The sequence below is a fragment of the Hydra viridissima genome, unplaced genomic scaffold (genome assembly GCF_058129835.1).
Source record: "Hydra viridissima isolate aposymbiotic clone 2 unplaced genomic scaffold, HvirCarnegie_v1 scaffold_8, whole genome shotgun sequence".
NCBI classification, from domain to species: Eukaryota; Metazoa; Cnidaria; class Hydrozoa; order Anthoathecata; family Hydridae; genus Hydra; species Hydra viridissima.
In genome coordinates this window covers 7715271-7729481 of record NW_028324307.1, presented here as the reverse complement: position 1 = coordinate 7729481, position 14211 = coordinate 7715271, and the positions used below count along the sequence as shown (strand labels likewise).

Genomic DNA, 14211 nt, shown 5'->3' with positions numbered 1-14211 from the left:
AAAAAAATTTTTTTAATTATTTACAACTGTCATAATTTCACTTAAACGAAGAATGAAAATCTTACAAATTCTGAAATATAAATTTATGGACTTTTTACATTCGATAAATTGTTTACTTCCGCTCTTATCATAGCCCAGTTCCTCGTATTCGTAATCATAGCCCAGTTCCTCGTATTCGTAATCATAGCCCAGTTCCTCGTATTCGTAATCATAGCCCAGTTCCTCGTATTCGTAATCATAGCCCAGTTCCTCGTATTCTTATCATAGCCCAGTTCCTCGTATTCGTAATGTGGCAGACTTTTCCTAAAAACTTATGCCTAAAAAAATAGAATAGGTTATTATTATTATTATTATTATTATTATTATTAATATCATTATTATATTATTTCAAATTCAAAGTTTCTAAATTTTACTTAAAGATCTGTAAAAATAAGTATTTAAAAAGTTCTAGCATTTCCTTTTAACAGATTCCTCTTAAGATTTATTTAGTTTTGTATAAACGCATCGAGTCCTATTATATGTCTAAAATTTTCTACAAAACTACAAGGCAAAAGAATGCAACTATTCGCATTAGTCGAAAATGAAGCTCGACAACTGAATTCGCTATCGCTTACTTCTTCATTTCAATAAAGGTTTGCAAGTGAAACAGTTCGAAAGACAAATAAAAAATGCAAATATCCCTGTTGGAAATCGTTTTGATGTTTTTTTTTTCTTTTTTTTTGAAGGTGGTTTTGATGATATTCTAAGGTATTTCGAATTCTTTTTTTTTTTGGAAAAGAACAAAGAAAATGTTTCTGAAGCTAACTGTAATGTCGAAGAATTAAATCTACTAAAGTGAACCAAATTTATCAAGGTATAAAACCTATGAAGCATCCACACGATTATTCAAAGTTGTTAACTTTTTTGTGAGAAAATAAACTTGTAAAAAACCTTTTTTTTTACGTATCAGTTAAAGAATCAATTTTCAATTTACTGCTTGGTTTAAAATAAACATTTACTTGAACATTCTTCTTTTACAGATCAATGGAATCTAAAGTAACTCGTACCCAAAGCTCTTTGCTTATCTTTTTGAACTTTCTGTTATTTTAAACAAACGTTGCTTTTGTGATATAAACAGTTCTATTTTTAAATTTAACTTTTCCCAATTTTTCTCGATTTTTTCCTTAAGTCAGATATTGATCAATTATTAGGTTATGTGTTTGAATTTGAATACTTTTTATTACAAAATTACGTTTTATTACAAATACGTTTATTTATACGTTTTATTACAAAATTAGTGTGCTTATTACAAAATTAGTGTGAATACGTTTTATTACAAAATTAGTGTGATAAAAATTTCACCAAATTAAGAAAACATTGGATAGAGTTACTTCGAGTTCGACCATTTTTAGCAATTACAAAAACCACTATTTTTAGTAGCTACAAAATAGCCGAAAAGGTCAAAAATTAAGAAGAAATTAAGAAACGACCAAAAAAACGTCAGGGAACAAAAAATTTGATACTGATAAATAAACATACCAATATGGTGTATAAATAAGTATACACTTACAATCGGCGAAAAAATGCTAAAGCTTCGAAAATATATCATATTGAAAACTGGCTTTCTTTTTCGCTTTCTTTTTTTTTAAGATAGAAAAAATTATCTTAAAAGAAAAATAAAGTCAGATACATAATAAAACCAAATAAAACTAAAGTCTTATGTTTTTGACAGAATTCAAAAAAAACCTTTTGAATTCAGTATTAGTTAAACTATGCTTTGAATTCAGAATCATTTTTTCCTCCATTGAGATAAATATAAGTTTTTTGAAATTTCCGTCGGAAGGAAAACTAACAGTAGTTTTCCCATAAGGCAACAGTGGCAGAGCGATACTTTCAGAAGGAAGATTAATTTTGAAGATTTGTGATGCAGTAAAAAGCCCCTGTTCTTCACTTGGCATGAAGACAACAGATGTAATCTAACATTTTTATTAAAGATTACTTTACCAAGTGTTTTAAAAGGTCCTTGCAATTTTATTAAAGATTACTCAACCAAGTGTTTTAAAAGGTCCTTTCAATTATATGTTCAATGTTTTTTTGAGTTGAACAGGTTTTATGTATCAGGTTTATTATTAGATTAAATTTAGATGGTTATCTTTTCACATTTTATCTTCTTGTTGTGATTTTATCTATTGAAATTCTCTTTTAAATATATTAATACTGCTTGCTTTTTTGCATAACTTAAACTGATTGTTATGCATCCCTTGTTAAAAACTTATCTTCTAACATTTTTGCTTGTGTTTGTGTGTTTAGTATGTGTTTAAGCATTATCTCAGAAAAGAGAAGGAAGGAGAAATTCAAAATTTTTTCATCAAGTAGAAAAATCATGTAATCATATATACTATTCAAACCATTCTGTAATTTCAACCATTTCGAAGTTGATGTGCAACATATGCTACATATTTTGGCTTGAGTTATACACACGATCTTACATATTCTACAACAGATTGAAAGAACTTAAACGTTAAAAAGAAAAAACTTATTAAGAAGAAACTTATTAAGAACAAACAAGATCTCACATATTTTTTAAGTGCGGAACCGAGGTTCGAGCTCTAAATTTACAAAAAACAACTTGAGGATTCGAACCGAATTAATTTATATTAATTATGAACCCGAACCAAAATTTTCTACAAGTTTACTAATAAATTATTTTAATTACAAATTAACCCTCTCTAATTTTTAAGTATAAAATTAATAAAACCCCATATTTTTTTAAAACGATCATATATTTTAATTATCTTTTGTCATAATTAAAAATGAATGAGAGATTCGTAACGGTAATTCTGAATTTATGAAAAGCTTTTTGTGCCAAAATAATCGCTATTTAAAAGTAGTTTTTTAATCATAAGTACAGATTATTAATACGGTGATTAATCTTTTTCCTCATACCATCATCAGATTAGTTTCAATTAATTATTCACATATTATCAACGATAGTAGATTTAAAAGAAACAGCTTTATTTTTCATATCCGGTCTGCAAATTATTTTTTGTATTTATATTTTGTAAAAAATCTCACAGTAACAACAATCACGAAGTACATCAAAGAGCCGATGTATAAGATTTTTCTTATTAATAATTAGATTTATAATTTAATAGAGCATCTTTCACTTTAAATGTACTAGTTATGATAATTATGGTAATAAACACCGACTTCTGTTAAATTATTTCTAACAACTGTTTCATCACCTTTGATGTTGTTTGTTGCAGAATTTAGAATATAAAATCTTATTCTTTATAATAGTAATTCCTTATCATTCGATTCTTTTAAGTATTTACAATAAAAGCTCGTGTTTTTTTTTCATGCGGTTTAATCGATAAAGAAGTTGCTTATATGCAAACTGTTGATTAAAACAGTCCCTTTTATACTCAATGTATTTTCTCGTGTTAAATCTTGTCACTCTTTGACGTTCAAGTTCAATTGTATAACATTTATATATATATATATATATATATATATATATATATATATATATATATATATATATATATATATATATATATATATATATATATATATATATATATATAACTATCATTATTCTGAATAATTATTTTTATGCGTATAATGTAATCTAAAGAAATTTAAGTCAAAGAATCTTAGAAAGAATCTCAGTGTCTTTAGTTTCTATGTTTTTCTATGTAATTTGTTTCAATTGGCTCCGTCAAATTTACCAGTCATAACGCAGAGCAGATCTAAGGTCCGTTATGATTTTTAAGAATTGGAGTCTCATTATTTTACCACAATCTGAGTAAAAATATATCGATATAAAATAGGTTTGAGATTAATTTAGATAAGCATTAACACGAATTACTTTAACAAATAATGAAAACCATTGTTTTCCAAATTTGTTTTTAAAAGTGAGAATGTTTAGAATTAAAAATGTTTCCGTAACAAATTAATAGGGAGTAAAAACGGAAGAACAAGAAGAAAATACGCTGATGAAAAATGAAATTAAAATCCATTCTGTAATTTGATTTCATTTTATATATATCTATGTATGTATATGTGTTTATATATATATATAAACAAAAATACTAAAATGAAGGTCTAAATCGCGTATACATATATATATATATATATATATAAACAAAAATACTAAAATGAAGGTCTAAATCGCGATGAAGTTTCAAACGGAACAGACAGTTTTTTGGCGGAAGAAGGAAATATCTTCATAAGAAAATGTTGAATTTATTTTTAAAATGAACTGGTATAAGAAAGGTGAAAACAAAAAATTAAAGGAGGAAATAAAAACAAGATTAAAGCTCAAATAGTTTTTTTTTAAACAAATTTTTTGTTTTTTAATAATGAGTAATATTTTCGATTTTCATTTTACAAAAACAATAAATGTGATTAACTTATGGGTTTTCATTTTATTTAAAGTCAAATGAAATTTTTCTCTAAGTTGAAAAAGAAAATATAAAAAGGAATAAATTCTTTGCGTGTCCTGAATGTCAAGAAGCTATAAATGCAAAGTATAAAATTCACTAAAATTAAAATCTATTAACTTTAAGCGAATCATAGCTCTTCGATTTGGTTCAATCACTAGAATAATCTGTAGCTGAGCATGAAAGCTCTCCTTTGAAAATTTTATTGTCTAGATAAACTTTCAATGTAATTTTTTCTTCCTTAATCTGCAATACATCTACTGAGAAGCGCCGCAAGGGAATTTCAGAGTTAAGAGGTTTACGTTTGCGATCATTCTTCATTTTATTGTCACTCATTGGAAGGAGATTACGTCTTCTAAAAATTTCGCTATGTAGATAATAAGGATATTGAAGACCCTCCTCTTCCATTATCTGGCGGCTGTCGAAACATGTTCCATTGAACGCCTAAAGAAATAAGATATCAAGATAACAAAAATGAGAATACGCATGTTAACAAACTTTGCAGGTTTAAAGTGTAAAATCTGTTCATTTATCGTTAAAACTATATCGTTATTACTATAAAAATATTTAAAGTAATTTTTTTTTAAAGAAGCTAGTTTTTATTCTTGGAACACAAGCTTTTAAAGTTTAACAAAGCCTTTCCAAGTACCATTTAAACCAAATGAGCGCGTCTTGTTAGACAAAAGTTACGGTAAATGAAGTCGATACAAAAAATAAGAGAAAAAAAAGTAGTAGCTATCAATTAATTCGGGTTGGTTTTTACAAACGCATAAAATACCATTACGAACCTTTTCGTTGTTGTGTCTTTGACTCAATTCCCTTTTATAACTTGAATTGAAATTGATGAGCGATTCTCGAAAGTCCTTTGTCTTAACGTGGAAAAGATTAGAAGGTTCTTCTATATCGCTAGAATATTGACCGTTTGGATCGCATTGCTGATAAGTCATAACCGGTGAAGGTAGCTTACTTAAAGAATGGGGAGAGTCTCCCCCGCTTCGTGTTATATATTCTGATGAATTATCATCGTTGCTATCCAAAAGTAGAGCGTCATTAAATAAAAGAGACTGATTCATTGGTTTTTTACACCTGTGGCATTCGAACTGATACAGCAATCGAATGTATCTTAAAGAAAAAAAAAAGAAGTTAAAACATAAAATAATTATAAAATGTTAGAAACTTAACATCATTAAATTCATTGATTTTTCCAAAATTAGCTTCACACTTTTACAGCGTTAATTTTCTATGGTTTTTTTTCAAACAAAACTAACTTCAAATCTCAATAATTTACTTAGTTACATTCATTCAGTGACTTAGTAAACTAGTTTGAGTGTTTTTAAGAGAACAAAATAACAGATTGAGAAACGTAAGCAACCACAAAAAAAAAAAAAAAACGAAAATCATACTTTAGTTTTAAAGTGAATGCTCCACTCGTCATTGTGCGTGGTAGATCTAGCTCTCTTGCTATTTGACTCCACATGCGATTTTTTAAAGTCTAAAACAATTTGCATAAAAGAATTACGTTGCTTATATATGAGTCCTTATATACGAGTGCTTATATATGAGTGTATAAGTATAAGATTAATAAAACCCCATATATATATATATATATATATATATATATATATATATATATATATATATATATATATATATAATATGTAGTTTAAAAACTGGATTTATTATTCTTACTTGCTCAAATCCACCGTACTTTTGGACCGTGTTATAGAGTACAAATATATCCAATGGCTTCCGAGCAATCACAGGAATTTTACAATAAAGACCTAAGTTTTAATTTAAAATAAAAAATATTCTAAAGTCTTAATTTCTAAAAAACAATCGATTAATCAAGGAAGACAGAAAACCAAGAAGAATATTTTTAAAATGAAAATGTAAAAATACTGGTCAAACATGTCACGTAGAACATGATTGTTCTAAAGAAAAAAATCTAGAAAAATCGCAACTTATGAACATTTTATACGTGAATAATAATGAGAATGTCTCTACTCGTATTTAATTCTATCGATAATTTATCGAAGAAATATAAATAGTCTTATAAAAAATTGTGTTTGTTGGCTTTTGAAAAATAAAAAAATGAAGAAAAAACTCTTTTATAATAAGAGATTTTCAAAATAAATATTTTATTCAATGTTTTTTAAACATTTTTGTTTAATGTTACTTTTATAACTAAATTGGATAATTATTATTTAATTTGCGCGTTTAATAATAGTAACTTTTTATGATAGTTTTATTTATTTTGCATCCAAAATTTCAAAAGTTGTAAAGACATTTACAAAGTATTTCACTCAACTCCAGTTATGCTCCATTATACTTGCAAATCGTTACCTGTTTTTTTATATCAATTCCTTCTAAACTTACACTTGATAAAAAAAAGAGCATAATCACTTTATAAAATTGCCTTTCGAGATATTTGTAGACGATTATTTCCTATCATTTTTATATATCTAAACATTTAAGTGCGATAAGCAATGGCGTCACATTACTTGTTGTCTTTTTTCGATCTTAGTTCAATTAAAAAGTAAAAAAACTATTAGTGGAATCTTTGCTAAGAATTAAACCTCGTTTCCTTCTGTAATCAAAAAATTCATCCAGAAACGGTCTGCGATTTGGGTGGTTATCCAGCGCATATAGCTAGAAAATAGTAAAGGTAGAAAATAATAAAACTAAAAAATAATAAAGCTAGAAAATCATAGAGCTAGAAAATAATAAAAGTGAAAAATAATAAAGTTTGAAAATAATAAATAATGAATCTAACGTTACATAGATTGTTAATCGAAACCTTAAAATCATTCGCTCACTTTTTTATTATTTTCCTCGTATAACCAAACATTTCCTAACGAATCATTCCTGTCTCGTGAAGATATAATTGAGTCTTCTTTTCGCTCTCCCATTCCAGTGCTTCTTGTAATGCTCAGCTAAATTTTAAAAGAACTTTAAAACTAGAGCACATTATTTAAATTTTTATAGCAGAAATATATTCTCATTTTTGATTTTGTGATAAAAAAAAAAGTTTATAAATAAAAGAAATTTGGCTTTTATTTAGAATGTTTTTACGAAATATATTTTACTTTTTATATTTCTTTGAATTTGTTAACAATAAACATACAAAAATTCCAAATACAGCCGCTTCTACCGAACAAACGAATGAAATGTGGCCTACTTAAAATTATGTTTTATACGACCGTCCGGAGACATTTATCATAAAGGGGTGGAAAAGCAATTATCTCAACAAAGAATATTGATCTAAGCAAACAAAAAGGACTTAATTAAGTGAAGGGAAATATAATCTGATTAAATATTACTGGGCTTTCACTAGAGATGAGATTTTTATATCGTTTGTTTAAAAATCAATTGTCTGCCAGGACTCTCTATATGTCTGTCTTAAGAATTAATTTTTGCAGAAAAAAACCTCCTCCATCTAAAAACTGGTTTCATAGTTTTGAAGAAGAAATGGTTGAGTAATTTTTCTGCATTTGTATTTAGGAACAGAAGCGCCTATCAATTACAAAATCTAAGGATTCACAGATAGTCTATACATCTAGATAAGTTGTATACTCAAGGAGACGCTGTATTTCCGATTAATTGAGTAGACAAGTTTAATTTTTAGAACATGGCGTCGTTATCATTAAGTTAAAATTATACAGCAGCTACGCCCTCTTTGAACTCAGTGATGTCATATTTTTATTAAAATGAAGTTGTCAGATAATTTGCAGGAGAATTAAAAGCGACTTGAGTAAAATGTAACAAGACATGAAACTAATTTTTATATAAATTACGCGGAATCACATTTCGCCAGAGCATTAGTAGCATACACGTGCGAAATGAACTTAAAGTCGACATATATATTAGATATATCAATATCAGATCATATAGAAAAATATATGTTCAGTTGAAGTGTTTGTTCGATCAAATGATTGCTCCGATGATTTCTAACAACTTTTATTTTTTGCCTGTCCACCAATGTCTACTAAAACTTAGAATTTACCGAAAAGCTAAAAATCAAAATCTAATGAATGTTCTTTGTTTACAGATTCGTAGATAATATTTTATATAACTTTTTAAAATAATAGTAGTAATAATAATTGTATAATCTTTAACAAAATAGAAATTTTAAAGATAGCAATGATAATAATAATAATAACATAACATTTACTATAGTAACAATTTAAAAATTAACAAGAAGAATATTTACTATAGTAAAATAGTACTATAGTAGTTAATTTACTATAGTAGTTTAATTGTTTTAAAATTATTTTAGTAACTGTTGTATGTAAATATTGTAATGTTTGGTATTTTAAATATTGTTGTATGTAAATACTGTAAATATAAAAGTGTAAATATTCTTCATATTGTTTTCTTTCATATTTCTATTATATATAATAGAAATATGAAAGAAAACAATATGAAGAATATTTACACTTTTATATTTACAGTATTTACATACAACAATATTTAAAATACCAAACATTACAATATTAACATACAACAGTTACTAAAATAATTTTAAAACAATTAAACAATAAAAAACATTATTACAGTAATTAGTGATCTAAATGAAATTATTGCAAAGTAAGAGAAAAAGAGAGAGAAACTGAGGTGTTGCTTTAGGCTTGGTTTGTGTCTTTCAACTAATGAAGCTACGAAACAACTACGTATTGTAACTTTGTAGTATTTTAAAAGTGTATAACATAGTATAAAACTCTTTTGAAATAACTACCATAAATCCTAAATGAATTTTTAAAATAAAAAGTCTTTTTTTTTTTTTTGATTGAAAATACGTTGAAATATTTCACTTTCTATTTCAATAAACTGATAAATTAACTTCAGTTAATTACTTAATTTCAGTTCACTTAATTTTTTTTTAAATCAAATTTTTTTAAATTTTAATCAGTTTCAGTTGTTTAATTTCAATTGAAAAAAATTTCAATTAATAAATTGATTTCAATTAAGTTCTATTTTGATTTTATGTTTTAACCATCGCAAAGTTTTACACAATAAGTCAAGAAACTATATTTGTACATATAAAAAAAATGTTTTTTTTACCTAACTCTGCTGTTTGATAAATTAAGTACCTTTTACTTAAAACATTGACATTATCATGAAATTTTGAAGTATTTATTAATCATCAAAAGTCAGGTTTAAGTAACCTTAATTGTTAAGTTGTTTTTTTTCAATGTTGTATATTTTTGAGTAAATATATAAAAATTTTTACTTTACAAAAAATCTTGAATAGTGGATTTTATTTATTTATCAAAATTAACTTAATCAAAAAGGTTTGATAAACACATTTAACGCTTCACATTCAGAGTAAAAAGTGTTTTATGATACGTAAATACATCATCAAAAAAACATCGACATCAGTAAGAATGAGATGAAAAAAAATAATAAATTTCAATTACTTTAAAATAATTCATAGAATATTTCTTATATTTTTACTTTAATAATATAAGTTCATTAGGCTTCTCTGAAAGTCTTTTCAAACATAACAAGTCTTAACCTAACAAATCAATGTTTTTTTGCACCTACTTTCATAATCATCATCGAGACTTTTCGTTGCTGATTATTAAACAACTTCTTACCTTCTTAAGCAACTTCTTACCTTCTTAATCTCCATACATTACACGCCTACTTTTACTATCTTTTTTTGTTGTGTAATGAGAAGAGGATTTCGTAATAATACTGAATTTTCATTCTATATGTTTTACCACCTAGTATTTGGATTTTAAAACGATAAGAACCAAAGATAATCAACATACCAAGCAAGTGTAACCGATAGGACAGTTCATTTAACAAATTTGCTTCAAGTATTGGAAAAAAAAAAAAAATTCCAGTAAACGAAAAAAACTTTTCAAACTGAAAGAAAGCAACAGACTCAAGCGTAACAGAAGAGAGCTTAATAAAACGGTTCGAAATGTGAGTCAAGGAAATGTCAGTTGCATTGTTGTACAGAAAAAGCGTTATTTTTATGAAGATTATGATGTTATAGAGAGTTGGTAATGTTGGGGAAAAATGAAGATCATACGTCACTTTGTTTGAAAAGTTGTCCCATTGTTTTTATTTCACTTTAAGATTTCTTTACTTCAGCAACTTTGTGTTTTTTGGTATAAAACTAAAGATTCTAAAAATATCCACAAATAAAAAAGATAATTTATTTAAAAATTTATTTATTTCGAAAAGGAAACGTAAGAACAAACAAAATTGACTGCTTACAAAAATCTTTGCAAAAATCTTTTTTATATCCTCAGTTTAGTAAAACTTCCTTTAAAATATCGAGAGAGAAAAAGAATAACACTGCATGACCCCGTAAAAACGCGTAAAGTGTTTAAAGTGTTTGAAAAATTCGATTATCAAAGGATTATCTACAATAGATCTTTTGCATTACATGGTACAATTAAAAAGCGCATTGCCACTTCAATAGACCAGAATTTTTATTAGATCGAGAAGATAAACCCATTAACGCTATTATGCAAAGTCATACTATAAATAAAAGAGTTATTTGAATGTTTGTGTTCTCCATATTACTGTATCAAAAGTACGGGACAATTAATTGTACATACACATTTTAAACATATTGGAAAAGAGTAAATTATGCTGGTGTAAAAATATCCAATTCAACTTCTTCGTGTAAAATAGCACAAAACAGAGATTTTGCATTAATGCATTTTCACTCGATTATGTAACTTAAAAAATTACTTTTAAATTACTTCTTTTATTTTTCCGTTGAAATTAATTTTGTTCAATATTTGATCAAATTTAGCCCTGAAACTGCGCTTCGTGTGCGTCCGAAGATTAAAAGATTAATTAAACGATTAATTGTACAACTAAAATGTTAACTGAAAACTAATTTTTAAACCTCAAAAACATAAAACACAAAACCTTTAATTTTCTTATTGAGTTATTGGGTAATTCCGCATCAAATCACCCAAAATTTAGAAAATTTTGAACCATGGGTCCTCAAATTTTTTAAAAATTTCTTTGGCTGTTGCATCTTAAAAAGAAAAGTTAACACATAAAATTTCAGCTAAAAATGTTGAGCGGTTGACAAGATACTGCAATTTTAATTTTGACCTGGTTTCCCAAAATGACCCGGTTTTCATAACATTCTGAAAAAACATTTTTCTTAAAAAAATAAGAAATAAAAATGGCAAAAATATGAAAATAAACATATATAATGTTTTTTTGATGCTGAATTCAATAAAAGTACTTAAAATGCTCAAATATAAAAGGAACATGCTTAAAAGTTAATAAAACATCTAGTTTCTATAAACCAACTTTGGGGCCCAATATCTCAAAACACCCCTGTCAAATTTTTTTTTTTTTGCTGTTAATATTTTCAACTGCTTATAATCTTACTAGGCACAAAAAATCTAACTGGAAAAACAACTGAAACATATGGAGCTTTAGTTTCAATGATTTATTACTTTTTGAAGAAATTATTTTAAAAAAAATGCAAATAGAATTCTGTAAAATATTATATTTAGTTTATAGACTCCTTAAAAAAAAAAAAAAAAAAAAAAAAAAATTTTGTTATATTTAAGGAAGTCTTAATTATATGATAACTTAGTTATTTGATCTTAACAACTGAAAAAAACATCCTGTTTTGTTTTTATATAAAAACTGAATAAGTGTGATATTGATGTGCATTTGTTTTTAAAATTTTGACAACTATATTTTGTAAAAGTTTATAATAACTAGTTTATAAAAAGTTCAGTTATAAAACAATATTTATTGGTAAATTTTATTTAAATTTTAACAAATTAACAATTTCATATATATATATTTCATATATATATATGCAGATTGTATATATATATAATATATCTATAATGAAAATAACCAATATCTATCAGTGTAAAAAAATATACAACAGAGGGATTCTGAAAAGGTTTGAATTATTTCTTTATCAAAAAATTTTCCAATCTGTCTAAATTACATATATTCACTGATGGTTGCGCAGGGCAGTACAAAAATTGTAAAAGCTTTTACAATCTATGTGAATTTGACCTTAGAAAGTGAATTTGACCTTAAAGTTGAATGGAACTTTTTTGCCACGTCCCATGGAAAGTCACCATGCAATGGGATTGGCGGTACTGTAAAAAGGTTAACAGCACAAAAAAGTTTAAAACGACCATACAGAAACCAAATTCTCACATCAGAAGCTATGTATGAATTTTGTATTGAGAAAATCAAGGTTGTTAACTTCATTTACATAAAGGGATTGGACTTACAATTGCAACATGAAGAGCAAAAAGAAAGGTACACTGGTGTAACAACTCTACCTGGTACTGGTAGCTTTCATCAATTTATGATCTTGTAGATTAAAGGGTTGGGGCAAAGAGGTGTAGTACGGACATTAATTATTTAATAATCCACAATCTTAAAAAGAAACAAGATATATTTCAACTTGATACTGTTGCTTTAGGTTGTTATGTAGCTGTAGTCTGTGTAGTAATGGATCGGCATTGTAACTAAATCCAACCTAGAAGAAGTTGATGCTAAAGTTAAATTTCTTCACCCAAATGGTCCATCAATCTGTTTTAACTGGCCTGAAAGAGACAACTACTGTTTTATTCCCAACACCAACATATTGAAAAAACTATCTGTTCCATAAGCTTGCTCTAGTTCCGGTAGAAACTATGTGTTTGAAAATGCTGAAATAGAGGAAGTACAAGTAAAATGGGAACAGTATTGTAAACTATTACAAACACAGTCAAAATAACTTACATCTTCGATACCTTTAAAAATCTTGTATATTTAAGTGACTGTTTAAATTACGATTAACTTATTTTTATTTTATTTACAAATATTTTTTGGGAATTTCTTGAAAAAGTAATAGATCTTTGAAATTAAAGTTCCATATGTTTCAGTTGTTTTTCCAGTTAGATTTTTTGTGCCTAGTAAGATTGTGAGCAGTTGAAAATATTAACAGCAAAAAAAAAAAAAAATTGACGGGGGTGTTTTGAGATATTGGGCCCCAAAGTTGGTTTATAGAAACTAGATGTTTTATTAACTTTTAAGCATGTTCCTTTTATATTTGAGCATTTTAAGTACTTTTATTGAATTCAGCATCAAAAAAACATTATATATGTTTATTTTCATATTTTTGCCATTTTTATTTCTTATTTTTTTAAGAAAAATGTTTTTTCAGAATGTTATGAAAACCGGGTTATTTTGGGAAACCAGGTCAATATTAAAATTGCAGTATCTTGTCAACCGCTCAACATTTTTAGCTGAAATTTTGCATGTAATATTTTTTTATAATAAGGAATAATGTGTCAAAATATAACACAAAAGGAAGACACATGGTTCAATGGACTGGGTGATTTGATGTGGAATTACCCTATTGTTATATTTGAACGCTCATTAGATTCTACAATAAAACAATTTTTACTTTATCTCAGAAAACACCATAAAACCTATTTTGTTAATTTAGTTTCTAAGTCAACATAGAAAATTTGAGGATTAGAGAACAAATTGTGAAAATTTTTCATTGTGGAGGTGTAAAAAACCATTTAACAGAATAATTATCAAAAATTATGACATTTTAAACGGTGTGAAGACTTTTTTTTAAAGTACAAAAAGATGGCAAACGCTTGTTTTGCAAAACTTTGCAAAACGCTTCCGAAACATTTGTCATCATTTTAAATAAACTTTTCGTTGTTTCATAAACAGAAAGAATATTTTTAAATGCAGAGCTCATAAGACCAAATTAAAAATTATTTTTCTCAAAAGTAATTGAAATTTTGAAAAAATGTTTGGTACGTGTTCT

General features: G+C 26.3%; 1 protein-coding gene and 1 pseudogene across 3 annotated transcripts; one reads left to right on the top strand and one right to left on the bottom strand.

The window, feature by feature from the left end:
- Positions 1–4298: 4298 nt before the first annotated feature.
- LOC145186752 (uncharacterized) lies at positions 4299–10779 on the bottom strand. 3 transcript variants are annotated; one of them, XM_090095799.1, is made up of 7 exons: positions 10653–10779; positions 7241–7357; positions 7001–7073; positions 6114–6205; positions 5828–5916; positions 5213–5546; positions 4299–4868 (listed from the first exon to the last, which is right to left on the bottom strand). In XM_090095799.1, the coding sequence occupies exons 2-7, from the start codon at positions 7331–7333 to the stop codon at positions 4575–4577; spliced, it is 975 nt and encodes a 324-aa protein (XP_089951925.1). In that variant the 5' UTR covers positions 7334–7357; positions 10653–10779; the 3' UTR covers positions 4299–4574. The 3 variants fall into 3 exon arrangements, with proteins under 3 accessions (XP_089951925.1, XP_089951926.1, XP_079919115.2); XM_090095800.1 differs by lacking the exon at positions 10653–10779 and adding an exon at positions 7511–7596; XM_080062989.2 differs by lacking the exon at positions 10653–10779 and adding an exon at positions 7549–7587.
- LOC149884832 (uncharacterized) lies at positions 8996–13297 on the top strand (annotated as a pseudogene).
- The last annotated feature ends 914 nt before the right edge of the window (positions 13298–14211 follow it).